General features: G+C 56.2%; 14 protein-coding genes across 15 annotated transcripts; 6 read left to right on the top strand and 8 right to left on the bottom strand.

The window, feature by feature from the left end:
- Positions 1 to 571: 571 nt before the first annotated feature.
- On the bottom strand, positions 572 to 849 carry KRP23_5719 (uncharacterized protein; the record flags this gene model as incomplete). Its single annotated transcript, XM_067890820.1, has 2 exons — positions 572 to 679; positions 748 to 849. 2 exons carry the CDS (start codon positions 847 to 849, stop codon positions 572 to 574), a joined length of 210 nt encoding a protein of 69 aa, XP_067745236.1.
- A 249-nt stretch (positions 850 to 1,098) lies between these two features.
- Positions 1,099 to 2,900, top strand: KRP23_5718 (Molybdate-anion transporter; the record flags this gene model as incomplete). The annotated part of the gene is made up of 8 exons (XM_067890819.1): positions 1,099 to 1,344; positions 1,414 to 1,545; positions 1,612 to 1,676; positions 1,737 to 1,742; positions 1,836 to 2,152; positions 2,222 to 2,418; positions 2,484 to 2,531; positions 2,640 to 2,900. 8 exons carry the CDS (start codon positions 1,099 to 1,101, stop codon positions 2,898 to 2,900), a joined length of 1,272 nt encoding a protein of 423 aa, XP_067745235.1.
- Positions 2,901 to 3,072: 172 nt separating this feature from the next.
- KRP23_5717 (putative vesicle-associated membrane protein 726) lies at positions 3,073 to 3,957 on the bottom strand (the record flags this gene model as incomplete). The annotated part of the gene is made up of 5 exons (XM_067890818.1): positions 3,073 to 3,090; positions 3,160 to 3,256; positions 3,331 to 3,391; positions 3,459 to 3,676; positions 3,734 to 3,957. 5 exons carry the CDS (start codon positions 3,955 to 3,957, stop codon positions 3,073 to 3,075), a joined length of 618 nt encoding a protein of 205 aa, XP_067745234.1.
- Positions 3,958 to 4,112: 155 nt separating this feature from the next.
- KRP23_5716 (Flagellar radial spoke protein 3) lies at positions 4,113 to 5,662 on the top strand (the record flags this gene model as incomplete). The annotated part of the gene is made up of 6 exons (XM_067890817.1): positions 4,113 to 4,259; positions 4,322 to 4,451; positions 4,524 to 4,696; positions 4,752 to 5,223; positions 5,294 to 5,508; positions 5,576 to 5,662. The coding sequence occupies 6 exons, from the start codon at positions 4,113 to 4,115 to the stop codon at positions 5,660 to 5,662; spliced, it is 1,224 nt and encodes a 407-aa protein (XP_067745233.1).
- A 136-nt stretch (positions 5,663 to 5,798) lies between these two features.
- On the bottom strand, positions 5,799 to 6,349 carry KRP23_5715 (uncharacterized protein; the record flags this gene model as incomplete). Its single annotated transcript, XM_067890816.1, has 3 exons — positions 5,799 to 6,122; positions 6,188 to 6,247; positions 6,314 to 6,349. The coding sequence occupies 3 exons, from the start codon at positions 6,347 to 6,349 to the stop codon at positions 5,799 to 5,801; spliced, it is 420 nt and encodes a 139-aa protein (XP_067745232.1).
- A 469-nt stretch (positions 6,350 to 6,818) lies between these two features.
- KRP23_5714 (Serine/threonine-protein phosphatase 6 regulatory ankyrin repeat subunit B) lies at positions 6,819 to 8,951 on the top strand (the record flags this gene model as incomplete). The annotated part of the gene is made up of 9 exons (XM_067890815.1): positions 6,819 to 6,980; positions 7,050 to 7,358; positions 7,426 to 7,524; positions 7,595 to 7,681; positions 7,760 to 7,858; positions 7,928 to 8,026; positions 8,094 to 8,201; positions 8,305 to 8,491; positions 8,554 to 8,951. The coding sequence occupies 9 exons, from the start codon at positions 6,819 to 6,821 to the stop codon at positions 8,949 to 8,951; spliced, it is 1,548 nt and encodes a 515-aa protein (XP_067745231.1).
- Positions 8,952 to 9,163: 212 nt separating this feature from the next.
- Positions 9,164 to 9,770, bottom strand: KRP23_5713 (uncharacterized protein; the record flags this gene model as incomplete). The annotated part of the gene is made up of 3 exons (XM_067890814.1): positions 9,164 to 9,242; positions 9,326 to 9,557; positions 9,635 to 9,770. The coding sequence occupies 3 exons, from the start codon at positions 9,768 to 9,770 to the stop codon at positions 9,164 to 9,166; spliced, it is 447 nt and encodes a 148-aa protein (XP_067745230.1).
- Positions 9,771 to 9,979: 209 nt separating this feature from the next.
- KRP23_5712 (uncharacterized protein) lies at positions 9,980 to 14,197 on the bottom strand (the record flags this gene model as incomplete). Its single annotated transcript, XM_067890813.1, has 3 exons — positions 9,980 to 13,057; positions 13,123 to 13,208; positions 13,303 to 14,197. The coding sequence occupies 3 exons, from the start codon at positions 14,195 to 14,197 to the stop codon at positions 9,980 to 9,982; spliced, it is 4,059 nt and encodes a 1,352-aa protein (XP_067745229.1).
- A 333-nt stretch (positions 14,198 to 14,530) lies between these two features.
- Positions 14,531 to 15,940, bottom strand: KRP23_5711 (Ubiquitin domain-containing protein DSK2a; the record flags this gene model as incomplete). The annotated part of the gene is made up of 1 exon (XM_067890812.1): positions 14,531 to 15,940. One exon carries the CDS (start codon positions 15,938 to 15,940, stop codon positions 14,531 to 14,533), a length of 1,410 nt encoding a protein of 469 aa, XP_067745228.1.
- A 173-nt stretch (positions 15,941 to 16,113) lies between these two features.
- Positions 16,114 to 16,737, top strand: KRP23_5710 (uncharacterized protein; the record flags this gene model as incomplete). The annotated part of the gene is made up of 1 exon (XM_067890811.1): positions 16,114 to 16,737. One exon carries the CDS (start codon positions 16,114 to 16,116, stop codon positions 16,735 to 16,737), a length of 624 nt encoding a protein of 207 aa, XP_067745227.1.
- A 136-nt stretch (positions 16,738 to 16,873) lies between these two features.
- Positions 16,874 to 18,235, top strand: KRP23_5709 (tRNA dimethylallyltransferase; the record flags this gene model as incomplete). Its single annotated transcript, XM_067890808.1, has 1 exon — positions 16,874 to 18,235. One exon carries the CDS (start codon positions 16,874 to 16,876, stop codon positions 18,233 to 18,235), a length of 1,362 nt encoding a protein of 453 aa, XP_067745226.1.
- Positions 18,236 to 18,280: 45 nt separating this feature from the next.
- KRP23_5708 (ATP-dependent RNA helicase DDX51) lies at positions 18,281 to 19,987 on the bottom strand (the record flags this gene model as incomplete). Its single annotated transcript, XM_067890807.1, has 1 exon — positions 18,281 to 19,987. One exon carries the CDS (start codon positions 19,985 to 19,987, stop codon positions 18,281 to 18,283), a length of 1,707 nt encoding a protein of 568 aa, XP_067745225.1.
- Positions 19,988 to 20,203: 216 nt separating this feature from the next.
- KRP23_5707 (Pre-rRNA-processing protein TSR1-like protein) lies at positions 20,204 to 22,705 on the top strand (the record flags this gene model as incomplete). Its single annotated transcript, XM_067890806.1, has 1 exon — positions 20,204 to 22,705. One exon carries the CDS (start codon positions 20,204 to 20,206, stop codon positions 22,703 to 22,705), a length of 2,502 nt encoding a protein of 833 aa, XP_067745224.1.
- Positions 22,706 to 22,940: 235 nt separating this feature from the next.
- On the bottom strand, positions 22,941 to 25,508 carry KRP23_5706 (Ubiquitin-like domain-containing protein CIP73; the record flags this gene model as incomplete). Of its 2 annotated transcripts, XM_067890804.1 has the most annotated exons (2): positions 24,101 to 24,124; positions 24,186 to 25,508. In XM_067890804.1, the coding sequence occupies 2 exons, from the start codon at positions 25,506 to 25,508 to the stop codon at positions 24,101 to 24,103; spliced, it is 1,347 nt and encodes a 448-aa protein (XP_067745222.1). The 2 variants fall into 2 exon arrangements, with proteins under 2 accessions (XP_067745223.1, XP_067745222.1); XM_067890805.1 differs by having other exon boundaries at positions 22,941 to 25,508.
- Positions 25,509 to 26,816: the final 1,308 nt, after the last annotated feature.

The following is a 26,816-nucleotide window of genomic DNA, read 5'->3' as shown; positions in this document are numbered from 1 at the left end:
CTTGCTATGGGCTGTTGCCAACTGATGCCGCCATCGTCAACGGGGGAAACAGGCGATCGCAGAGTCTGGGTAGGATATCACCTGCATGTTGTCGAGAGAGCGCGCTGTGGCCAGGATAAGATGAGATGAAGGAGATGCGCCCGAACTCAGCTCGAACTTCAGTCTCCGGCGCAACGGCTTGGCGGGCAGACCAAATGCCTGGGTTGTCGTTGCACTGCGCTGTCTGCGAGGTCCGAGTCCCCTGGGACAACTGCTGCCTGCACTTCAAGGGCACCACGTCTGATTCAGGACGCGTCCTCGTTGAGCTCGATGGCACCGCAGACGCCGAGTCTCGGATGCAGATCAGTGCCGGCGCTACTTGCTGACTAGTCGCCGCGCGGCAGACGGCGACACAATGTATCACCATTCCACACCCGGCCAGGTCGCTCCTGCCGCTCCAGAGCGACAGCTCGCACAATGCGGCCGCTTCCCAAGCCCCAATGATATGTATCGCGCTAAATGCTGCATTACTCGAAAGTACAGAGGCCCTCTTCTCTATCATCACTGCGGGGGTTGTATTACATATCGAGGCCTAGTACTCTCCATACTGGTACTCGTCTTGCTGCAGCTGGATCTGCGGCTTCTTGCCTTCCAAGTGTGCCAGCACCTGCGCCAATTGAAACTTGACCTCCTCGTTCATCTGCGCACAGCCAGCCAACCGTCAGTCTCGTCCGTCTACTAACCATCTCGCACTGAGCTGCACTTTACCATCAGGTCGGTGTTCTCCTCCTCTTCCTTGCTCTCCACGAACTTCTTGAGCAGCGTGGCCGCCTTCTTCTCGCTGATCGCCGTCGTCTTGAGCACCTCCATCCTGCAGTCGCCAAAGTTTATTGTGACCAGCCAAAAGCCTCAAAATAACTACAGCGCTACCCTCGTTATGCGTAGTATTTTTAACAATGCGATTTCAGGGTATTAATTGTAGAACAGATTTTGGCAGCGTATCCTTTTCACCTAGTATCGAATATACGGGGTTATTACATATTGAGGTGAGTATATCGAGGGGTAACACTGTACTACATATAAGTGCCCAATCAGAGCCCGGATCGACCTACTAAATCTATGGAGTCGTCGAGCGCCTTCCAGTGGCCGATATGGGCGTCTGCAAGTTGCGTCGGACTGCTCGTGTGCTTGCTGTCTCTGCACCTTATTGAGAAGCTCGTTGCAACACAAAAATTAATGCAAAAAGCGACAAAATCCGCAGGCGACGAGGCTTTTGCGCACTTCCAGCGCGAATATCTGCTCGTGTACGGACTCGTCATGTTCGCCGACTGGCTACAAGGCACGCACATGTACAGCTTGTACCAGGTTCGCACTAGCAATTGCAATTGATATCGGGTATTTGGCTGGGTATTAAGTTGTTGTGGCTGCTACCAGAGCTACGGCATGAACGTTGGGGCGCTGTTTCTGACCGGATTTCTGTCGTCCGTAGTTTTTGGCAATTTTGTCGGTCTATTGGTTGACAAATACGGGCGTCGCAAAGCTTGTCTAGTATACTGCGCATTGGAGGTAAGCCTGCGTTTTGCTTTAGTTGGTGACTTGGGGGTGTCTGTGACTATTGGTGCTGGGCGATAGATTGTCATCAATTTGCTCGAAAATGTGCCGAATACGACAGTGCTGTTGACTGGGAGTGCTGGGTGGTATCTCCACGTCGCTGCTGTTCTCGGCATTCGAGAGCTGGTTGGTCACTGAACATCGAGCACGAGGTAGATCTGCGCTGTTCGATCTTCAGCTTCGTCCAACTACTGATCACTGATAGATTTCCGTTGATTGCAATTATCCTTGTGTGAGCACCATAGGTTTTCCGGAAGAGCTGCTTGGCAAACCTTTGCGCTTGGGTCCGAAATCAACGGAGTTGTCGCTGTGATCGCAGGTCTTGCTGCACAGATTGCTGCCGATGTTTTGGGAGATATCGGTCCCTTTCGGGCCGCTGTCGTCGTGACAGCCGTTGCTGCTGTTTTCGTATCCTCTTGGTCTGAAAACTATGGATCATCAACTGTTCACAAGACTGCCAGCTCAGACGACAGTGAAGCGGACACTACTGGCAGCTTATCTATGGATGCGTACGCCTTAGGCCTTTGCTACTCGCTCTTCGAAGGAGCGATGTATGTATTTGGTAGGTTCAATCCATTGCTCCATGCATTTAGCTGCAAGATGGTGCCTACATCTCGTTCTTCCGTTGTAGTTTTTCTGTGGTATCCAACGCTTGAAGTCGTGGTTCCCAATAGGGTGCTACCCAGTGGTTTGGTGTTTTCAAGCTTCATGTTATGTGTTGCTATCGGTGGGAAGATGTTTGATTTGATCGACAAATCCTGGCTCCGAGAAGAGCTCTTGCTGACGGCGATGGTTCCCGCTTCTGCCGTCTGCCTGTTGATCCCTACGGTAGGGTTTGTTGAGCGTTCTCCATTGCTAACCGGCTGATGCCTAATATTGTTGTGGCATGTAAGGCAACGGAGAACTACCAGTTCATTTTGGGAAGCTTCCTTGTGTTTGAGGTATGCGACTGCCGCTTGAATTCTTTTGAGCTTCTAGGAATCATGGCAGCACTGGACCTGTGCGCATTTTTCATTAATCCCTTGCTTATTGTATTGTGGTCCTTGTAGGTGTGTGTTGGAGTGATATTGCCGTGCTGTGCAACTCTTCGCAGCAGACATTTCCCGAAAGTTCAGCTGAGCACAACACTTTCACTGTTTCGACTCCCAACCAACGTGCTAGTTGTCCTTGGAACTGGCGGCGGAAGCTACTGGACGAGCGACCAGCTCTTCTACGGATGCAGCGTCCTCCTAGTCGTGGCCACTGGATGCGCTCTAAAGCTTGTTCAGACGTCATCTACAACGCCAGCGAGGAAGCTCAAGGCGCAATAAGCGTGACATTTCGTTCTGTCGTTACCTAGCCAAGCTGCGTCCACTGCTGCAGCAATAATAGATCTCTGGCGTTCTCTTGTGGCTTGTGCGCTCGCTCGCTCCTTGAGCAACGGCAATTTGATTCCTAGCTATTTGTCTCCGCTTCCTGTCACCTTGCCTTTGATGTACAGGACTACAGAATGATGAAAATCTAAATGAAACGCACGCGACGGAGTGAGTACGCGCAGCATTGTATCCCGAGAACCAGTGATACACGTACCACAATTATTGCTCCGATCGCAATGTTCATTTTCATTCTCCCACCACAATGACGTCGGAGGTTCGTGCTCGACTTGGCAAATGCTGCAGATTGGGAACTGTACAGACACAAATTCGACGAATTAGTGGCCTTCATCCTCGTTCACCAACACCGAGAGCGACACGGACATACTTCAGCTGGTCCGTCTTGTCCACTAGCAACTCGATTTTATCGCCGCGTTCCAGCACTTTGTCTATTCGTCACAAAGATTCCCAGGTCAGCGCAGTATTCTCGCACTCAACACCCTCTACACAACTCACTGATGTTCTCCTGAACATTAGTCTTGACGTTGTCCAGGTCCTTCTTGAGCGCCTGCAACTTCTCAGCCCCTTTGTCCGACGAGAAAGTCTCCATCTGCTTCTTCAGCGTCGGTGCAAAGTCTCGGTTCATGTCCAGCTTGAGCTTCGTGGCCTTACCCCGGATGCCGAACTGGGTGTCAAAGAGCTGGTTGATGTGTCTTAAGAACAGCGCCGCTGAGCTGTATAAAAAACGTCAGCAAACCCCACAACCCGCTTCAATTTACTGCACACCACACCTCTTGCCGAACGCCGCGTTGGTGACGCACACGTAGGCCACTTCGTTGTCCACGCGGTAGCTGTACGTCTTCCCGTCCAGGTCCATGGCCTCCACCGCGTCCTCTGCCAGGTTGAGCTTCTTCAGCAGCTTCTGCGCAAAGTCGTTCATACTCTTGTTGCCGCCGTTGCTGTACTCGGCCAGCGGGCAGTGGCTGTTGGCCACCACGCAGTAGAAGATGGACATGCCCAAGCACAAGCTCTTCTTCGGGTAAAATAATCGAGTGAGTGAACCGTTTTTTTCGCGGTGTCGAAAACGTCGTACTTAAGCGTGGATGTGTCTGCCACTTCAACTTTCTAACTTGCGACCTTTGACGGAATGTATCCACTTGGTAAGCAATAATGGAGCAGGACTTGTCGTACTCGTACGCGTCTAAGCCGCGGCCCGTGCAGACGAGTCGCGGCAAGGCGCGCGATGCAGCGAGCAAGGCCACTCCGACGAATATCATGCACGACCCGAGGATTCCACGCGGGAGCGTCTTCGCGCCGGTCGGTGGAAAGCGATTGTAGAATTGGTGGATGGATCCTCATGGTTGGCATTTTTGTCACAGATCAATACAGCGAGGCCTGCAGACGGTCGAGAGAAGGTGAAGAAGCGGAGAAACACCAAGAAGAGAGGAAGCAGTAACAACAAGAGCCATCCGAGTGTATTTGAGGCGCAGGCGGTACCGTCCTACGGGTGTACGTGGAGATGAAAGATACATGTGGTTTGTTGGCCTGCATAATGGGTGTTGATGGGGTGCGTTGCTGCAGTCACTTCCATCTCGCTGGAGGCGAATCTTGTAGAGCAGACACAGCCGACGCCTGAGCGCGAGTCTTTCAGCCAGACAGACGCGTTCCTGCCTCGCTCGGGTGCAAACCAAGGCAATGCCACGACGAACGACATGTTCATGCGACCGAAGATTGGAATTGACATCTCCACACAGGTGAAGTGGACGCTTTCCTCGTTATTGCCGTTGTCATTGACACTTTTTACTCTAGATCGAGGAGTCGGACGGGTTGTTCAACTTCGACGTCGAGGTGAAGCCGCTGTTGAATGTATTAGTGAACAAGACGCTGGCACAGGCGCTGGTAGAAATGAAGGAAGAGCAGGAGATGCAGATGCTGCACCGTCAGCACGAGGTGCTGAAGGCCGAAAAAAGCGACGCGAGGCAGGGCGAGCGGGAACTGGAGGACAAGGCGAAGGAGGCGAATCGACGAAAAGAGCTCACCAAGAAGAAGAAAGCTGAGAAACAGCAGCGCGAGCTGGTCATGCGCAAGAAGTTGTTTGCTTGGCAGTTTGCACGTCCGCTGGTATCTGAGGCCTTTAATCAGGCTACGTCTACTCTGCAGAAGAAGGGCGTATTTTACGACCCGATCCTCCGCCACCTCGCGATGTGGCTCGCCGGAGATGTTTACGAAGGGGCCGACGCCAACATTCGCTTGCGAGCGCTGTCTTCGGAACTACTGGATGGTGAGCTTGCTATCGAATGCTGCAGTGTGCTGCTTACACTTATAACTAACGTTTGTTGCTGGTATTGCAGATCTTATCTTACACGGGCTTCGACGACAATCCCTGTTTGCACAATTGCTTCCAAACGAAAGTGAGGCTATGGTTCGGCTACTGCTTCGGGATCCACTCGTCCTACCTCTTCCGGAGGAAGCTCCTGAAGGTACCGAGTCGCTGTCTGTGAGCGTTATCGGACCAATTGCTCTCTCACGCACCGATAGCTTGGAGAGCATAGAGAACAGGATCAAGGTGCGTGTGCGTGGATTTTTGCTGCTGCTTGGCTGCGTGCTGACAACCTTGTGTGGTGCCTTGTCAGGAATGGATCGAAGAGCATGTTGGCTGTCCTGTGGACATCCCCGTAGGAGGCTTCCTCTCGCTACTGCAGCTAGCGAAGACAATTTAGCAATACTCAATGGCAACAATAGTCCACAAACCACCAAGGACGTAAGAACCCTGTCGTCTGTATTATGGTACACGATGGTTGAAGTCCTCCCACGCGCCGTTCTCGCCCGGAGAGAACTAATAAGCAGTCCAGGTGGCTACTCTTCCGTCTCCTTGTACATCATCCACTCCTTGTCCTCCAGTCGTCCGGACATGAGCTTGAGCATCCTGTCGGCCGAGACGTTGTCCTCCTCCTCGTCCACCTCTACGAAGTGCACCTTGTACGTGCCGTTCTCGTTGCGCGAGACCACCTCGGCCTCGTAGTAGAGACGTGAGCCCTGCTCCTTCACCTTGACCACGTCGCCCACCTCGATCTCGTCCCACTTGGCGATCCGCTTGACGTCGCCGCGCGGGATGCCGTTCAGCACCTCCGTGTTGGACACCTGGACGCTGCAACTGTCCTCCTGCACGTCCGTCACAATCTGCAAGCAACAACCTGTTAGATGCAATTGGCTGCTAGCATTGTGATCATTGACTGCGGACTCACGCCGACGACGCGCTTGGGGTGATCTTCGACGTGGAACGTGACGACGTCCCCCACGACGATCTAACAGCACAACGACAAAGTCAGCAACGGAATCCATACAGCATCGCGGCAGACTGGAGCAGCCACCTCGCCGGAGTTGTCGGTCGAGGCGCCGGCGCCCATGCTTTGGTCTTGGCTGGTTAATCGGCGATAGAGATGACTATGCAGACGTTTTTGACGTCGCTTCGAGCAGCTATCTTTGGACGAAAGCGGTGATTGGTCAAAAAAGGAAGTGACAATATGTGTATATGTCAATTACCGCCAAAAGCGAAGCCATGTTAGTATGACCAATACGCTGCCCGTTCGGACGGGGATGTCATCGCTATCCCAGTAGGGAAGAACTTCCATGGACTACAATCCCCAGAATCGTCCTCCCTTCTCCGTCTCGCTGTTACTGCCTCCGCTAAAGCCACAGTACCCGATAAACCCCATGGCGTGTACCTGTACCATAGTCCATACAAACACCAAGTGAACTGGTCTACGTACCACTCTTTGTACGCATCTATTGTCACATCTCCTTTTTGACCAATCAGCCGCCTCACTCTCATCTCACCGCGAGTCGAGCAGCTCACTCAATTCCCGTGCTGAGCGAATGAACCGCGTGCTGCAGCTGCCGCTGGGCGCGAACGCCCCGCCCGTGGTGGAGAGCTACACGCTGGGCGACGTGCTCATCTGCAAGGCCAATCGCGGCAAGCTGCTGGAAGTGGAGCACCTCGTCCAGACGCTGCACGCCGACGTCAACTACCGCAACCAGGCAAGTCATCCTCCTCCTCTTGTACTCTATACGCCTCAACTAACGGTACTTGTTGTTGCACTACTGCAGCACGGCTGCTCAGCGCTGCACGGCGCGGCGGCGTCCGGCCAGTTGGACGTGGTGCAGTGGGTGGGCGCGCACTGCAGCGTGGACTGGAGCGCTACAGACCACGACGACCAAACGGCGCTGCACTACGCGGCGTTCTACGGCCATCTGGAGGTGGTGCAGTTCCTGGTGGAGAACGGGGTGCCGTTGGATGCGCCGGACAAGTTTGGGCGGCTGGCGCACTGCTCCGCCGCCATTAATGGACATCTGGACGTGGTCACGTACTTGCTGGAAGAGTGTCCGAGCCCCATTGACATCAATGCAGTGGACGAGGTGCGTGGCTAGTTTTGAGACGAGGCTGAGGTGGGGAGGGCTGATTTTGTGTTGCGGTGGTGCGCAGTATGGAGGCACGTGTCTGCATTGGGCGTCGTCCAAGGGGCGGAAGGAGGTGATCCAGTACCTCTGCATGAAGGGCATCGACATCCACATCACGAGCTATGTGCGTACTTACTGCGGAAGGAGGTGGTTGGCGTGCGTACTTACGTGTGGACGATGACTATGACGAACAGGACAACAAGACGGCGTACCAGCTAGCCAAGGACAAGCACAAGCAAAAGTGCGTGCAGTTCCTCAAGAACTGGTACGAGACCTCGCAGGTACGATTTTATGTACTGCAATTGTTTGTCGTTGCTGTAGCTGACGGATGCTGATACGTATTTGGCTATGGTGTGCAGAAATTCGTTCATGCGGCAGAGGAAGGAGATGACGAGGAGATTGCGCGAATTATCGCCGATATCAACGGGGCGTACCCGTTGCGGTTTATGCGCGACAAGGTATAGCAGCTAAGTTTTGGAGCTGCTTCGCGTTGGGGAGACTGCTTACGATGTGTTGTCTACCAACAGAATGGCAAAAACGCGATGCATTGGGCTGCCGAATTCGGCCATTTGTCCACTTTGAAGATCTTGAGTGAGCATTTTGCTGTCTGGACCGACGTCGACAAGGTAGGCAACGGATGGGTCCGGCAAATTCTGTCGGAAGGTGTTAATCTTTGTATTAATTGCTCTGCAGTTCGGGCGCAACGCCTTGCACAGCGCTGCGCTAGGAGGCAACAAGGAGTGCGCGTTCTGGCTCATCCGGAAGTCTCGCGATTCGTCGGAGTTTCTCTCGTTGACGCTGGTATGTTGTCATGCTTGGTAGCTGTGCCCAGCGATCTGCTGTGTCGTGGCGTTGAAGTGAAAGGCTGTTCAACGTGGCTTTTCTGACGTGTTTACTCTTGCAGACGAACAAGAGTCCGTCGCGCTGTGCGTTTGAGGCAGGTCACAGTTCTCTCGCCAACTACCTGCAAGCTTGGGAGGAAGGCAACGACGACTATTCGACGAACGACGAGACATCGACGTCGTTGCTGGAGTATGATGGCGGCCGCCCCGTAGGTGATGAAGAGGAAAATGTCGCTCCGCGAAGCAGAAGTACGTTTCGTTGTGCGCATAGCTCGTTGATCGGATATCTTACTGTGCGTGTTGCTACTCAGATATTGAGACGGTGTACAACTGGCTTAAGTTCTTCAAGATGGAAGAATACGCCCACAATTTTGAAAAAGACGGATTCGATACGCTGCGCGGTGTGGCAACGATCGATGAGGAGGATCTTATCGACATGGATGTGAAAAAGGGTCATCGGCGTGTCGTGCTTTCTCATATCGAGGAGCTTCGCAACCAGCTCACAATGCTGGACGAAAACGCGCAGGTCGCTGGGATGGAGCCGCTTTCATCTCCGACGCTGAGCATGCTTCCGCCGATCACGAAACAGTCGTCGATTTCCAGTATTGTTAGTGCGCCAGGCGCTCCTGTAGCAGGCCCCGAGGCCGTTTCTCATCGAACAGAGCGACGAGGATCGATCACAGCGCCTCCCCTGCCAGCTGATGTGTAGGTAGACAGCTCTCCGGTTGCCGTCTTCGTCTCTTCTATCTGATGAAGATTCCAGTGCCAGAAGACGGGAAGAGCAAGCTCAATGGGGTTGAGGAAGCGGAGTCTCGCCGGTGGTGGAGACGACGGAGAAAGGAGGGCTTTAATATGTTTTGGGCGTAGCCTTTCTTATGTGGGTATAACATTTTCCTCTTCTGTCCATGTGGTAGTTTTGAATCAGCGAGTCGACTTGTCTGCAAACGGACTGCAGCCTGCCATGGTGCAGTAGGTGTCGGCGAATTTGGTGACGTCGGAGCTTGAAGCGCCAAGATCACAGGAAGACACGCGTGAGGTAAGTACAAGCTTGCTACAGCACGGAGGTGAGAGCTGATTGTGTACCTGCCACGGCCCTTGAACATTCGGCGGTGCATGTCAGCTCGGATTCCTTTGCTTGCCATGTCGTGCAGCCACCCGACACGCTGTGCTTCGGTCATCGGTATTGCCTGCTTCTCCGTAGGCCGCTTCGAAACTGCTCGCAGTTTGGCAGCAAGTTCTCGCGTGCCGTGGTCATCTTGAGTATTGCCGAAGTCCGCTGGGTGAGTTTGTGTGGGTTTCAGGGTGATTGAACTCACTGTTCAACAATCATTCGGCACGAAAGCGAGGTTAGCTGGGAGTGGCGGTGGGAGCGGTGAATGGTGCCATCCGTACGTGTCTTGGGGTTGAGCTGGAACGGTGTCAAGGCGCTCTCCATTTCATACTCGGTCTTGAGCTGTTCGCGCCAGATCTGGTTACGAGCAACCTCGTCGATCTTGGACGCGAGTGATTCGTGCTTCTTGTCTGGCATGGCAATTGACGCAGGCAAATTCGGGAGTGACGATGGCCAACAGTGATCGAAGCCAGCCAACCTCGCAGCATCGCATGGAATGAAGCATGTATTTCGAGAAAACTATTTGGAGGCGATACCTGCTGCCTTCGAGGCCCTATGCTTACCAGCAGGCATGCCTCTGGTAGTGTTTGCGGCACCGTCAGCATGGGCAAGGTTGCAGTGAACGCTCACATCTTGTCCATGGTGGTCTTGACGGCCTTGATAAAGTCGTCTCGCTGCTGAACCTCGTACGAGTTGCGCCGCTCCACGACCTGTCCGTCGTCAGCCTTCCACTTGTAGTAGATGCTCACCATGAGCGCGTTCTTCTTGAGGCAAGTCATTCTCGTGATGTGCGACAGCGGGTGGCACGACTTCACGATGAACACGTCGTCCTCGTTACGCGTTGCAGACTTGAGCACCACCAGGTTGTTCTCCATCACAAGTACGCGTCGTGGGTGGGTACTTGTGACGCGTGAGGCAGCTCCTGCCTGCGCTTTCTTCTTGTAGCACGCGAAGAATGGACTGCTCACACACGGCAGCATCTGCGCGCGGCTTACCGTCATACCCTTCTTCAGGTCACTTACTTGGCCCTTGAAAACGTCGTGAACAGCGCCAATAGCACCACTGCCGGCGACAGGAGAATCTCTCGCGAAGCTTGACGTTGCAGACGCGCGACTTTCACCGCCGTCGAAGTCGTGGACGAAATGACCCTCGTGATCTTCATCGTCGTCGTCGTCATCGATCGTGAACATCTCGTCCGTCGACTGGTGGAAGAATTTGCTGTGAGCGGGGTCAGATGACAGAGCTCCGCGTGGTGCAGGCGGTGTGGTTGCAGTGCTGGTCGCAGTCGAGGGTGATTTTGATGCTGCGGAAGTCGCGGTGGATCCTGCATCTTTCGAGGAGGGCGAAATGGTCGAAGGGAAGGGGACGCGAACCTTCGCTGTGGTGGTGGTCGTGGCTACCGCAGCTTGCTCGACTGCGTGCTCCATCGCAGACTCCACCTTCTTGAGCATGTCGAGGCTCTCGGAGCCGATGGCTACCAGTGAGTTCCGCAGTTTGTTAAGGTTCGGCATCGCAGGCTTCGTGTCCTTCGAAGGAGGAGCGCCTGGGGTCTTGCCGATTGCAGCGGCGCCTTGCATACTACCCGTTCGGTTCTTGCTGCCCATGTTGCCCATACTCGCTGCAGCGTTTGCGAACTCGGCGGTGGTCGCGGCTGACTTCTTGAGAAGCCATTTGGTGCCATCCATCGTGGGGCTCAAGAGTGTCTTGCTACCAGACTTGAAGGCGCCTGCAAAGCTCGAGTAGTATGATCCTGCTGCCGGGCTTTTGCTGTTGACAGCATTGGCAGAGGAGAGACTAATATCCGTAAAGCCGGCCTCGTCAAGAGCTGCACTCGATCGCTGAGAAGATTCACTCGTTCGGGAGCTTGCAGTCCTCGCGTTCGCTGTGAAGTTCGAGTCGTCTTGATTCACAGCCTCTTTCTTTTCCTCGACACTCAAAGCGCCGCCACTAGCAGGAGGGTGGACGGATCTCATGCTTCGGTCGTGCTGGCAAAGTTTGCAGTTGGGTGTATCGTGGTCCGCCAGGTCGTCGACGGTTAAGCTGTGAGAACGAAAGAGATGGCCGTGGGCAGCGGAATACCCACCTTCCAGGACGCTAACGCGTGGGAACTCGTGCTTCAGCAAGAACTCGATGGTGGATTGGACCCGAGATTGATCGTTCGCGTACGTCTCCAGGAAATGCTCGCTCAAGGAGAAGGGTGAGGCTGATGCTACACCTTGCTTCTGCTGGAACTGACGCAGCTCCTCGGCAATGTGCGCGTAGCCATGCCCCATGACGCAAATGTGCACTCCTGCCGTTTTCAGGGGACCGAGTGTCGCGAGAACTTGAGCGAGCGCGTGGGGATCTGCCACAGCGTCTGGATCAAAGCGGAAGGCAGTGGGGACTTGACCGCCCCGCATGTCCTCGGAACCACGACAGTCGACGACAAAGTAGCGAAGAGATGTTGCTGCGGGGACATCGTGTCCTTGAATTCCTCCGAACATCGACGGCATTACTTCTCTCGCCTCCAGTGTCATTGACACGGCAGCAACTTCCATCGCCTGCACATGCAGATAAAAGAGCTGCTGGGTCTCTGGCGAGTCGGTTAGCGAATTGGACGTCGGCGATGACAAAGCTGCCATGGGGTTTAGCGGAACCATGGTGAGCAACTTGCCAGGCATGTCGATCATCAATTTCACCGGCATGTCAATCATCAGGTTGGATACGTCCTTCAAGCCTTGCGTCGATGCCGACAGCAACGTGTTCATCCCGAAAGTGCTGTTGGGTACGGCGGGCGCCTGCGTGTCTGCAGACTTGGCAGCATCGTTTTCGACTATCGGCGGTGGAGGCACACCAGAACTACGTAGCGTCGCACAAAAGCATGGCGGCGTGGCATTCATCAAGTCACGGACACCCCGAACGAACACGTGGTTCTTGGTCGCTTCTCCACGCAGTAGCGTCTCCGTAAGAGTTGCTGCCATGCAGTGTCGAAGCTGCTCGCCTTCCATACGCCTCAAAGCTTTCTCCGCAGTGACAATGGAGTAGAGAGTGATGAAGCATCCTGTTGTGAGAGGGGCGCTCTCAGCGGAAGAGAAAGCCTCCAGCAGTAAACTGCAGTCCCAAACCTTGAGCAAGAAGTCGAAGTTGGCAGGATCGCTCACAATTGCGTCGCCCTCGAAGAAAGACGCAAGCCACGAGTCTGGGATTGCACCACTGCCTTTCGTTCCATCGTACTCCTCGGGAGGTGCATGGTTCCAGGTGGGGAAATGCTCATTCAAATGAGCAGCAAGTCGTGGAGCATGGTAAAGCAGCATACGCTTCAGTAAGGGGCGTCGGTCGGTGGTTGAGGAACGTATTGGTAGCTTTTTACCGATATGTGGCAAGAATCGACGGCAGGTGGCTGCTAGCGTCTCCACCGTTTCAGGGTGCAGTGGTTCGCTGCCACTCGCGAGAAGCAATGGTGCGAACGTGAGCACCATTCCCGAGAAATAGTCAATGTCGAGCTGGGTGCAGAGGTAAGTGAACAGTGTTTCGGCACTGTCGATGAAGAGTAAGTGCGTTCCGCGCATGCTGTCGCCCACTTCTTGAAGGATGCGCGCGTGAGCTGCACTCGAGAAGATCCGCGAACACAAAGCCTCCACCTCCTTGCGTAAGAGAGCTTGGCTTGGTAACGAGCGCGATGTCGTTTGCACCGCATACATTGATGCTGAATCCGCGGCTCCGGGCTAGAACGGTAACAGTCATGTAAGAAGTCTGCCGGGATGCAAAGTCGCTTAACTTTTCGCCGTACCTGTACAGCGCGCTGCCAAACCGCAAGTCGAGAGCCTCCCGGGAGCTCTCCGGTCTCGAGAAATGCCTGTCGCGCGGCTGTCACATCTGGTACGTGCAACAACAAGAACACCATTGAGAAACTACTTCGCACCACCAAATCTAAACGCTTCCGAGGTCAAGGTTAGTCCCCTCTTCGTACCGATTTGTGTTTTTTGCTGTGCCTGGACCTGACTCTTGATCTGCAGCGACGAGTTGCTGTTCTCGCGCGAACCACTCGCATTCGCTTGTTTGTTTTGCTGGTTGGCTTTCTCAACTATTTGCTCGAGATCGTCGTCATCGTCGTCATCTAGCGAAATGTTGCCCATCGAGGCTGCCGGAACGAATGTATTCGAGCCGATGCCGGCACTACGGACAATTTTGTCGAGATCGTCGTCATCGTCAAACGAGATGCTGTTATCCGTAGTCGCTGGATCGGTCGCTTGTGAACTTGTGGCCTGCAGCATCCGATCAAGATCATCATCGTCGTTGGGCGATACGCTGTCAGCTGTAGCCACTGGGGGGGATTCAAAGGAACCGGGTTGGGCATTTGCACTATCTAGCATCTGATCAAAACCGTCGTTGTCTTCGAGGGAGATGCCGTTAACTGCAGCTGCTGGAGCAGAAACACTTGAGCTTGGCTCAGTGCTTCCACTCTCCAACGTATTGTCGAAGTCATCGTTATCATCGTCAAGAGAGACGCTCTCAAACGTGTTGGCTGGAACAAGAGCTACCGGTGCGGGTGGCGGAGAAACATCAAATATCGGTGCCGAGGTCTCGTGAATTGAAGCCTCTGTTGTCGGAGCTGCCTGCGATGTGTTTTCTCCATCGAGCCAAGACATGAACTCATCCTGCTCGTTACTACCAATCTTCTCCCAGTTCGATTGTCCTTGGGGAGGCCGATCACCGCTAACCTCAGCAGGCTTAGTCACCTTGCCACTGGGGTCTCCTCCGAACAACTCGTCATCGTCCAGGCTAACGTTTGTCAAGGTGGGCGCTGCTGTCGCGTCCATCTTCACGTCATCACCGAAGATGTCGTCGAAGTCCGAGGCCGACATCTTCACTCACTCCAATGCTTGAAGTACAACGTACTCTTACTCAGAGCCTCTTCCACCGCAGTACTGCGTTGGGAGGAATGCCCACGAGGAAGTGTCGGGCGGTTGCAGAACTCCACGCGCTCACTATTTCCAGTGAGCAAAACTGCCCTCCTCTGCAGCAAAACCGCTGTCCATTCTCAATCAACCAATACAAGCACCACGCACCGTCCGTGGACTGCAGCACCTCGCCCAGCAAGAAAGCTCACCATTGAACTCGTTCGGGACACGCTTTCAAAATATATATTCTCGTTCACTCGGGGCTCACAAACCGATCTTGTACTATCTGCTACCTCGTTACACCACTTCAGGCAGGTGCACTGGAGGCGCGGCATTCATCGCGGCCGCCGCAAACGACTGGTTGTAAATGGACACCTCGCGCTGGTGCAGGTACGAGTGGCGAATTGCGATCATCCACATGAATACGAGCATGATCGTCTGGAAGATGTTGGCCGACACGATATCGTCTTTCGTGGGGCCCTGTCCGCCGTAAGGGTACTGCACCCTCTCCGTAGGGAAATCCGACTCGGAGATCTGCACGGTCGTGTAAATCTGCTCTGTTACTGTCAGGATGGCGAGCCACACGACTCCGCGGCAGTAGAAGCGAATGGGGCGAATGTCCGTGTCGTGTGCCGCCTTGAAGCCCACACAGCCAACATACACGCCGAAACAATGCACCATAAGCTCGAGCCCGCCGATAAACGGGTCCGGCGTGTAGATTTGCGGATATTCATCGTATCGGTCCATCGGTCGGTCCGTCGCGCTAGCCCCGGTGCCAGCCTCCTCCCGTTCCTGCTCCGCCGCTCGCTGCTGCTGCTCATTGGCCAGCAGCGCAAACTGGCCCATGACCTTCATGGTGTAGATAATCAGCAAGAACGAGCTCCAGAGCTTCACACGTCGAGCACAGTTGCCCAGCGGAGAGTCGAGCATCAACGGGTCCACACGTCGGGCCGAGTCGGACGGGAACACGGCCGACGACACAATGTCGCTGTTGATCGTCACGACGGCCATGCCGTCGTCTCGGGCCCCTGAAGTGCTCCCGCTTGTATTGAGCTCAGCATTGAGAATCTCAGGGTCCGGTGTCGGGGCCGCCCGCACGAACAAGTGGATCGTGTGGCCGTCCTCCACCTTATAGCTGGCCAGCGAACCCTCGTCTTCCAGCACCCGGCCGCGGTAGATGAGTCTCTGAGAAGCCACGGCCACGTCGGTACACTCGAGCACGTGCTGCTTCATCTGGGCCACGGTCCAGTCCAGCTCGCACGAGATGTTGAAGAACTTGCCGTTCAGGTCCAAGATGCGGACGTGGAAGCCGCCGGGCTGGCCATCGTCGGTCGCGTCTTGGCCATCAGTGGCCTGCTCCGTCTTGTCTTCGGCCTGTTCCTTGGTCTCGGGGGTCGCATCCTCCTCATTTCCCTTCTCCTCTAGGGTGGAATTCTCCTCCTGTTCTACCTCCTGATGCTGCCTCTGTAGTGTAGGGTGCATGACTTCCTCTGCATCCGCTTCATCCTCGCTGTCGCTGCGCATGAGCGCCGGCCCGCTGGAGGATGCCACACGTTCGTTCTCGGCGCTGGAAACCGCGGAAGAGCGCGGAGACGCGACGGCCGAGGGTTGCTGTGTGTGTTCTTCCTCGTTATCTGCGGGAAGCGCCGCGTATCTGCGTCCGCGGTCACCGCTGGCCGTCGGAGAGGCCCCCAAGAAGCGCCCCATTGTGTCAATTAACGTCCCGCTTCCTTTCCGCACTGAGGTCGGAACTGAACACGATGGGTAAAGGTGCACCGTATATTATTTATTAAGTACGACGTATGTGATTGGGTACTTTGTTTTAACCAATGAATAGGCGTGTTTCTATTGTCTTGACAGCATTGGAATTGGCAGCGGCGATGGCGAAGACCAAGGTTGCGGTGGCCATGCAGTTCAAGCGGCCGACAGGGGCGGCCAAGCAGCAGCAGAAAAAGAGCAAGACGCGGCGGACCGTGGACATCGTTCGGCCGTGGACGGCTTCGCAGTTCCAGGAGCTGGCCAAGGAGGAGCGCGACATCGTGCTTGACCGGCTACAGAAGGAGGTGGCCGACGTGCCAACCACACGCTCCCACGCGGTGTGCGGCGTGAACCAAGTGGCGCGTGCCGTGGCCAGAGGAGAGTTGCGCGTGGTGGTGCTGGCTAACAACCCCGAGTCGCTGGCGTTCGGCCACCTGCCGCTGCTCTGTCGTCTGCACAACGTGCCCGTCTGCGTGCTGCACCTGTCGTCCAAGACACTCGGTCGGCTCTTCCAGCTCAAGAGCATGGTGGCCGTCGGGATCAGAGCCCCGAAGACGAGCGGCAACGAGGCCCAAAGCGTTGCTGAAGTGGATACACTACAGTCGACTGAAAGTACTGCAACTGATGATGATGCAGTAGTTGCTGCGGCCAAGAAGCCAATGCAGCTGACAGAAGCCGAGCACAAGAAGGTCTTGAGTATCACCGACTTCCTCATCTCCAAAGCGAGCAAGCGAGCAGTGCAGTAGGCAGCACCACGATGACCACATGCATGCGGCCAAATCGAAACATATTTTAGGTTTAGAACCCAGTCTAAATATCCTCACATACGTTACCCAAGTCATCGTCGATCTAGGCGTCGCCAATCAATTGAAATAGGTGTCAATGACGGCGCTGCGCAAAGTGCTGGTGGTGATCGGCACGACGGGCGCGGGCAAGACAAAGCTGTCGGTGGACCTGGCCAAGGCTGTCGGTGGCGAGATCGTCAACTCGGACGCCATGCAGATGTACCGCGGGCTGGACGTGGCCACGGCCAAGATCACGGAGGACGAAAAGCAGAACGTGCCGCACCACCTCTTCGACGTCGTGGACCCGAGCGCTCGCTGCGACGTGCTGGAGTTCAAGCGCTTGGCACTGCAGACCATCGACGACATCCTGGCCCGAGGCAAAGTGCCCATTGTGGTGGGCGGCACCATGTACTACACGCAGGCCGTGCTCTGGAAGTCGCAGCTGCTGGACGACGTGCCGGTCAAGGCCTCAGCCGACGGCCAGGAAGAGCAGACACAGCAGCTGGCGCCCGAGGCTCTGTATGCCCGACTACAAACGGTGGACCCCGTGATGGCTACCAGGCTGCATGTCAATAACGTGCGCAAGGTGCAGCGCAGTCTGCAGGTGTTCGAGCAGACGGGTGTCCCTCATAGCGAGCTGCTGGCCCAGCAGGAACGGGAACAACGCCATATCGAGAGATACTTTGATGCTTGTGCGTTTTGGGTGCATGCTAGTAAACCCGTGCTGAGTGAACGGCTAGCCACTCGTGTGGACACCATGTTGAGCTCAGGGCTGGTGGAAGAGATCCGGGGCCTGCGCGCCCAGGTGAAGGAGAACCCGCCGAGGATGAACCCGGACAGTGACGATGAAGAGCAGAATTCGGTGGGTATTCTGCAAGCGATCGGGTACAAGGAGTTCCAGCCGTATTTCGATGCGCTGGAAGCGACTGACGACTCGGCGGACGACCCGAAGAAACTTGAGACCATCCTGGATGCGTGCATCGAGCAGTTGAATGTCGCCACGCGACAGTATGCGCGTCGTCAGCTCTCGTGGATTCGCAACAAGTTTGTGACCAAGAACATCCCAGTCTACCAAGTGGATAGCAGCGATGTACCGAAATGGGACACACTCGTGGCCCAACCTGCGATTGAGATCGCACACAAGTTCCTGAAGGGCGAGGAGATCACATCGTACCAAACAGTGCAGCAGCAGCAACCAGATGCGGCGCAGGCTGCTTCATTGGAGGACAAATTCCAGAAGAACACCTGCGACGTCTGCAATGGGCGAGAGTTCACTGGTAAGAAGCAGTGGGCCGAGCACTTCCGCTCAAAAGGACACAAGTACCATCTCAAGCGCATCCAGATTGAAAAGGAGCGAGCTGAGCGCGGTGAACCGCCAATTTCCAACAAGAGGCGTCGGCAGGAAGAAAAGGAAGTGGATAGACCACACACAGCTACAGAGGCTCAGCTGTCAGGGTAATATGTTGGTAGACTCTTTTTGCTTTCTATCTATCTAGCTGGTCAATCATTGCTTGCGTGCTTTCCTGTGGCTTAAGTTCCGCTCAAGCTGGCTACCCAGCACCGAGAACGAGCGCTTCTTGTCGGCGCTGGCGACTTGTTCGTCTAAATCGTCAGCCGCTGCAGCATCGCCCTTCGTGCTGCCTTCACTCGCATCGCCCTTGTTTGGGCGAAGCACAGAGGTGGCCTGGATTCTGCCAGCCTTTTCGGCCTCGAGTGTGTCCTTGAGCTGCTGAAGAGCCGCTGTGTAGCGCGGGATCAGCGTCTTCATGTGCTCTTGCTGGAGCGGGTACGGCTTGAGCTTGTTGCTGTCGGCCTTCTTGAGCATGCGCATCATGCCCTTCGTCTGGCCCATCTTCACGAGCGTCACACTGCGACCGTGGCGGCCAGCACGAGCCGTACGACCCACACGATGGATATACGTCTTGATGAAAGACGGCACATCGTAGTTGACAACGTTCGCGACATCGTCGATATCCATACCACGCGCCATAGCATCTGAACACACCACCGTCTCGACGCGTCCAGCTTTGCAGTCCGCCACCAAAGCCGATCTCTGTTTCTGGGATAGACCACTGGAGAACTCGCGAATCCGCTCCGGGTGGCTAGAGTACAACTGGAGCAGTCGTGCCAGTCGATGCGTGGAGTTCACACTGGCCGTGAACACAATAGACAGCGCGCCGCCAAACTCGCTCAGCAGCTCCAGCAGCACCAGCGGCTTGGATCCAGTGTCACACTCGATCCAGAACTCGTCCAGGTTCGTAGGCGTCGAGTACATTTTGTTTGATGCCGAGGCGTCTTCACCTTCTTCGTCCTCTTCGTCCGAGTCGCCAGCAGTTCCCAGCTTGGCGTTGTCAGCCAGTGGGTCATCAATGCGCCCGATCTTGGTCAGTTCAGCATTGCTCATGCCGATCGCAGCGAGCTTCCGCGGGTTGCGCGTGAGCGTGGCAGACAGCAGCACTCTTGTGAGCGGCGTGCGGATGCGGCGTCTGTTGATCGAGTCCTGACGGCGGCACGTGACACCGACGCCCAAGGCCAGGCCTTCCTCGTCCACCTCCTGACCATTGAAAACACTGGCATAGACCTTTGCGATCCAGTCCTGGTACGACTGGTTCAGCAGCCTATCAGCCTCATCCACGATCATGATCTGCAGGTGCTGCAACGTGAAGCCCGGGGTCTGCTCAAGGTGGTCCACGAGTCGACCTGGGGTGGCCACCAAGATGTCCACGAGGCTACGTCCTCCATCGGTCGTGGAGGACACTTTATCTCCTGAAATGTCGCCCACCAGAGCGGCCTGCTCCACGGCGAAGTTCGACTGGCCGATGGCCAGCCCGCACTTGAGCGGCGTGTGTCTGCAGAACTGCTGCACGATCTGGTGCACCTGCACGGCCAGGTCTCGACTGGGCAGCACGATGAGCGCGCGCACGCGGCAGACCACGCGCGGCAGCAGCCGCTGCACGATAGGCACCACGTATGTGAGCGTCTTTCCGCTGCCCGTGGGTGCCGAGATGCAAATGTCCGTCACGCGGTCGCTGTCGCTGGCCAGGAGCTTGGGGATGGCCACGGCTTGCACGGGGAAGAACGAGCGGATTCTCAGCTCGGCCAGTGTGGCGCACACCTCAGGCGCCAAGCACCACTGCTCGGCCAGCTTGGCAACGCCGTACTTCGCCAGGAAGCGCGCCGTTGCGTCGTCCTCGGGCATCGGGGAAGGCATCGCCAGTGGTTCAAGACTGCAGAATTGACACAAGTGTATACTTTAACTAGTGAATCTGTACCAGCCGGATAAAATGATACACGTGCGAGCAACATCTTTAACTTAAATCGAGTTCTTTTCATCTGTCGGGATACAAGTATACGCACTGGGTGGCCAGTCCTTTTGCCTGGCCAGCAGCGCTTGGGCCGACATAGCACATCATTCCTCGCGGTGGTCATGACGTCGCACCACCATCGCTCCGGGCCGCTCAAGCAGAAGAACAAGAAGCACAAGACGGGCCGCCATGATTCCAAGACGCTGCTGGAGCGGCGCTCCGGTGGCAAGGTGGAAGGCCGACGGGCCAGTGTGCGCAGCACGGGCTCGAGCATCGGCAGTATGAGCCTCTCTGGCCAGAAGGCGGCGCGCCTGCAGCGCCAGAAGCAGCTGCGCGGCAACAAGCGTGATGAGATGCTGCTGCAGCGCCGCTTCGGCCTGGGTAGCGCGCTCGGCCCGCCCAAGATCGTGGCCCTCGTGGGCCTGAGCGACCAGGCCGATCTGGCCGCAGTGCAGCAGAACATCCTTGAGGGCGCCTCCACCGTGGAGGAGCCGGCCCAGGACGCCGTTGGCCTGCGCAACTGCACGGTTGGCGTCTTCAGCCAGCACAAGCAGAAGCTCTGCGTGGTGGACTGCGGCTGCAATCTACTGGTGGCCCTGGACGCCGCCAAGGTGGCCGACGTCGTGGTGTTCGTGCTGTCTGTGCACAGCGGAGTAGAAGGCGGCCTAAGCGAGGAAGGCGTCAAAATCGTGTCGGCCGTGCGGGCCCAGGGTCTGCCGACTTCGGTGGGCCTCATTCAGGGACTGGAAAAGCACACGACCAAGGCGCAGAACGACCTGAAGAAGCTTGGCAACAAATTCTTCGCCACGGAGTTCGGTGAGAGCACCAAGGTGGCGCTGGCCAATGTGGCCGGCCAACTCTCGCGCGTGCTGATTACGCTGTCTCCCAAGGTGATTCACTGGCGCGAGTCGCGCTCGTACATGCTGGCCACGACGGCCACGTTCGTGCCGGGCTCGGAGGCGCAGAACGACAAGGGTGAACAGGTCGGCGAGCTGCAGGTGAACGGTTACTTGCGTGGTAAGCCGCTGTCGGTGAACCAGCTCATCCACATTACGGATGTAGGCACTTTCCAGATGAGCCGCATCACTCACGCGGCTGCGCGTCAGGTGCAGCGCGGAAAGACGGACGTTAACATGAGTGCGAAGCCTCCGGTTGCACCGATGCCGGCTGGCCAGGATGGCGACATGGTGCTCGCGACTGCTGACCCTACGCTGCAGGAGGACCTTCGCTTTGAGGCTGAGTACGATCCGTTTGCGTCCGAGCAGACCTGGCCCACGAACGAGGAGCTGGCCGAGGCGGAACAGGAGGCCAAGAAGCAGCGTCAGGCGGACACTGCTGCTAGCAAGGGCGCTTCTAGCTACCAGGCCGCTTGGCTTGATGGCGAGGATGAAGAAGAGCAGGGCGGAATGAAAGATGACGAGGAGGAGGAGGACGAAGCCGCTGCTGTCAACCAGGACTTCTGCAAAACCGGCGAGGGAGAAGACGACGACGACGATGATGATATGTTCATGGTCGACGACGACTACGTTGACCAGGCTCAGAAGCGCAAGGATGAAGAGGAGAACATGACGTTCCCGGATGAGGTGGACGTCCCTGCTGATCAGCCTGCTCGCGTTCGCTTCGCCCGATACCGCGGAATGAAGTCGCTGCGCACGAGTGCTTGGGACCCGAAGGAGTCGCTTCCTTCTGACTACGCCCGCCTGTTCCAGTTTGAGGATTTCGCGATGGTGCAGCGACTTGCTCTTGCACGTGGCAAGGAGGCTGAGCGTGCCATGAAAGATCAGTTGCGTCGGAAGACCAAGACACAGACTGCGCGTTCTCGTGCTTCCTCGATGGCTATGGAGGATGTGGAGGATGCTGCATCCGTCGCGTCGTCCTCGCTTGCCAGCGAGGCGCTGCCGGACGAGTTCGGCGAAATGGGCTACGTGCCGTCTGGCGTGTTTGTGACCCTGCACCTTAAGAGTGTGCCGGTGGCTAAACTGCAGGCCCGCATCCAGGCTGGCCCTCTGGTCATGGGCGCTCTACTGAAGCACGAGAACCGATTGAGTGTGCTCAACTTTTCGGTGCAGCGCGCTGCGTCATTCGCTGGTGAACCGCTCAAGTCTAAGGACGAGCTGTCTTTCCACTGCGGTTTCCGCCGGTTCTCCGGCAAGCCTGTTTTCAGCGACCAGAGTCTCAAGAGCGACCAGCACCTGTTCCAGCGATTCCTGCCCCAGGGCGGCTGGAGCGTGGCCACTGTGTACGGCCCCGTGACGTTCCAGCCTGCATCCCTGCTGCTCTTTAAGCCGGATGGCCAGCTTGTGGCGTCCGGTACTCTGAAGAATGTGAATCCCAACCGCGTCGTGCTCAAGCGTGTGATCGTCACGGGTACGCCGGTGAAGGTGAAGAAGCGCAAGGCGGTGGTGCGCTACATGTTTCACTCGCCGGAGGACATTCGGTGGTTCAGGCCCGTGGAGCTTGCGACCAAGCACGGCCTGACAGGCCACATCAAGGAGTCTCTGGGTACGCACGGCGACCTGAAGGCCGTCTTCAACAAGCCCATCAAGCAGCACGATACTGTGTGCCTCCACCTATATAAGCGCGTCTACCCCAAGTTCCCGACCACGAACCCGCTGTCCAACTAGATCCTCGGAGTAGCTTTGCGCCATTTAGTTTTGTTCATATGCATTATTCAAACGGAGCAAGCCTTTTTGGCGTTTACTCGGAAGTGTTTATTTTTTTGGACTCCACTTATGGAAAAGTGGACACAGTTGACAAGCTGCATTTTTGTAGATAAATTCCTATCCTGCTATCCAAGGCAAAGTTCGACTAATGCTGAAGGTACCAATATGGTCCCGCTACAGCAGCTCCTTTGACGTCTTACTCACGTCGCCGCTTGGTTGCAGACGAGTCAGTAGCACCAGCTCCGCTAGTAGCGTCCTCGCGTTGGCGCGTACGTCCGCGACGACTTGAAGCGCCATCTCCTTCAGTCCAGCATAGAAGACTGTCAACGACAAAGCCCGCCATGTGCTCGTTCATGCCGAACCAGATTAGTAGTCCTCGCAGCAGACGCTTCAATCGCTCGTCGCTCTCGTCTTCGGATTCTGTCGAGTCTCTTGCGTAGGAACGGAGTTGGTGGACAACTTGCCGGACCATTGTACGCAAAAATGTTGAGCTGCTGGTTCCAAATGCAGCGACCCGACTAGCTGACGTGGCACGGACGAGGTAGTCGATGAGGTCAGGGATAAACGGCTCCATAACACGAAGAAGCTCGTTCCCCAGCGCTGAGCGTCGCTCAGTCTCTCCATTCACTTGATCCAGCACGTCTGCAGGCAGCGCATTCGAGCGCAACAAACGGCGGAGTTCGTCTACAAGGTCTTGGGCCCAAGCACGAAGGTTCGGTCTTGATATCCGCGGAACGTCAACGCCGCTGAACAAAGCGAAGCCAATGTGCGCCATGATCTGGTGTAGATGGGTGGCATCACCCGCCATGACTCCGTAGATAGTGGAAATTGGCAGCTCACTGGTTAGCCGGCTTACAAAATCCGCCAGGTTCCAGGTCGTAGTAGCATGGCTACCGCCTAGGCCGGCTGCCAGAGAGTATGGGAACACTACCGAAGACATGAGAGGCAGTCCACCGATGCCCGGAATCGAGATGCGCGCACCTGCAGGCAGTTGAGGATCCATACTATTGTTTGGAGCTGCATCAGCTCGCGTGTTTGGTCGACTGCTATCTGCGGAAGTTGCCAGCTGGGGCACCGGTGGCGCTGCACGAGTAGAAGAGCCCGTTAGATCTACTGGGAAGCCTGGGGTCGATCCTGGAGCAGTGTTGCCCGTTCTCGACGCTGTAATAGTTCGTTCGCCCAGCAGATCCATAGCCCTGACTCGAGACACTCGAAACCGAGGTCGAACACCTCCTTCGCTTCGTGCAGCTGCATGCATCGCAGCAATCACTCTGTCACCAGTAGTAGCGTGAGCACCTGCAGTGCGACTCGCTGCTTGCATCGCGGCATCTACTCCGTCACCAGCAATAGTAGCACCTAAATTCGCAGCACCGGCAGCATCTTCACGGAACGGAATGGGTTCGCGCAACTGTATGGGTTGGTGAACAAACGCATGGCGCACCATGCGCGCCAGCAAGTCAGTGGCCTCTCCGATCGATTGCAGCGTCTCGATCGCACGAATCACATGGCGTGTTGATACTGTTGGCTCTGCTGGGTCATTGGTCGTGTTGGGTGTGCTACTGCTGCCTGAAGCTGACTCAACTGGCGCCGTACCACTAGCCGCTAGAGCAGAGCGCTCAGTCAGACGGTCTCGCTGGGCAAGCGCAGCAGGAAGAAGGCGAAGTCGTGGCCCAAACCGCTCCAGCAGCGTTAGCAGCATCTCCACTTGCTGCTGCAGTTCTGCCATAGCTGCATTGTCCCCTCCTTGCGGCAGTGCGGCGAGCTCGGCTGGGAAATTGAGAGACGCGTCATCCAGCGTCGCACGCATCGACGCGAACAGTACACCCGTACGAACTCGCAAAGCTTCCTGACGCCCAGCACCAGTAAAAGAACGTCGCCCATGGCGTTGACGTCCCGTACTACCCGATCCATCGCGATTCCGGCGGTGGTGGCGCAGCGCTCTCGCCGCGGTCGCTCCCATTTCAGCAGCAGCGACCCCACCCAGGGCCTCACTCGAGAACGACACATGGTGTCGTCCATCTGCAGCGGTTCCTGTCGTCACTCCTTCGCCTTCCACGCCACCTTCATGAACCTGCGTGACAAGGTTGGCGATCATGGAGCTGAGGAAGGGCATGGTAACATTGGCCCCTTCAGGCACCGAAATGGTAGCGCCCATGAGCACGCGGCTGGGGATTCCACCGCCCGGGCGTCCCATGGTCGGGTCAGGTTCATCATTATCTGTCGGCGGCAGCGGCATACGAGCTGTTCGACGTTGACGCGATCTCGACCGCGCGCGTTGAGACAGTCTCTGCAACTCGTCCAGCCGCGCATTCAGCGCGTCCATGCCGTTCATTGAGCTGAATCCTGTAGCCAAGTACTGGTGTGCAGCAGCAGTGTGGTCAGAGGCTCGCCCAGCCTGGCCAGCATCAGCGTCCGGAGCAGAAGAATCGGCCGATCCGTGGCCGGCAGCAGCAACGCCAGCAGACGGCAGCGGAGCGGCACGCACCACCAAGTGCAGCACGTGGCCATCCTCCAACGAGTACGCAGCCAGCGACTGGTCGTTCTTGAGCACTCGGCCACGGTAAATGAGTCTCTGGCGGGCCAGTGTGATGCCCGTCTCGGCGGCCACGACCTCCTTGAGCTGCGGCACAGAGGCGGCCGCGCAGATGGTGATCGGGTACGTCTTCTGATCCAGTGTGCGCACCTTGAGCGATAGTCGCGCGGCCTCTGCGGCCACAGGAGGCTCGGCCGCAGGCTCCGACAGCGGGTCGGTCGGCGTGGCCATGCTCGGTCTTTCTGAGGCGAAGTTTGCGGGTGTGGTCTGGAGGTTTCCTGGGGAATTGGGAGGCCGTGGAGACGGTGGTGGACGCGCGGAGGTCTGGCCCGACGGGCGAGGGTGTGGCCACGGGCAGAGGGGGCCAGGAGACGACGCGCGGGTGCCGCAACGGCCAGTACGACGGCGGCCGGCAAGTATGGAAAGTGCCCCGTTGAAACAGAGACAGTTGAGAAGTGCACAGTAAGAAACTTCGGAAGTATGACTTACTGGTGCACTTATTCATAGAGGTTATTAAGTATACTGATCTTCAAAATAATTGTTTACCTGTCTGGACAAAAGTAAATTTCAATTCAATCATAAAGGTTATATGACCTCGAGGTTAATGTTGACGAATACATTTTCTCTGCCTTACCGTATCTGACTCGACTATTACTCGATAAGTGAAGGCTACCTGCAAGGATCGACCTGCTCGGATTGCAGTTTGCATTGCAGAACACCATGCATTCTCCTCACCACGTCCACGTTACAACGGTTGCAATCGGGTAAGAAAGGAGTCTCGTGGCAAGTCCGTGAGTTTGACCTGTACACGGTGCGATCGGGAAATGCCGTGCGACGATGGTGGACAGGAAGCTCGGAGCAACAACACCGGAACGGAATTGGCGACGAATTCTGCGATGTGGAGGCGAAACATTGGCGATGGTCGGTGCTTGTAGGTAGTTTGACCTGGAGCCTGGAAGCCCGCTCGTTTGTTTATTCACCGAAGAATGGCTGCGTTATGACCAGCATCTCGCTCAACTGCAGACGCTCGCAACTTGAGCTTGTGAGGAGGAATATTTCCGGCGGGGATTCGCTATCGCGAACGTCGTTGGCGATCCACTGGATCCACTTCCCGAATGGCAAATTGAACACTCTTCCGGCGCGCCAAGACAGACCGGGTCTTCTGAAACGGGCTGGCACGTAGACCGAGAAAGTGGTAGCTCCATCATGAGCTTGGGCTACGCAGTAAACGCTCTGCTGTTCTGCTGCGAGACCAACATCGAACGACTGGGATGCTGGGGTGAGTGAGGGATCCACGCTATCGCTGCTGATGAAGTGATCGTCATCGTGATTTCTGTACCGGGCGGCAACATGAATCACCGAGTTTCTCTCTGGTATGCGGTGAGTTGGGTGAAAGGGATATTCAGGACACTCTTTTCTGCGGCGACTGCAGCTTTTAGCACCGGAGGCAATATCGCGATTTGCGTCACTTGATTTGGCGACGCAAAGAGACCCTGCCACCTCTTTGGGGTCATTCTGAGCACAGTCAATATGACGTTT

Source organism: Phytophthora ramorum, assembly GCF_020800215.1.
Source record: "Phytophthora ramorum isolate Pr-102 chromosome Unknown Phyram_PR-102_s0005, whole genome shotgun sequence".
NCBI lineage: Eukaryota > Oomycota > Peronosporomycetes > Peronosporales > Peronosporaceae > Phytophthora > Phytophthora ramorum.
The sequence above is the reverse complement of the archived record's forward strand: the minus strand, read 5'-3'. Positions and strand labels throughout refer to the sequence as shown.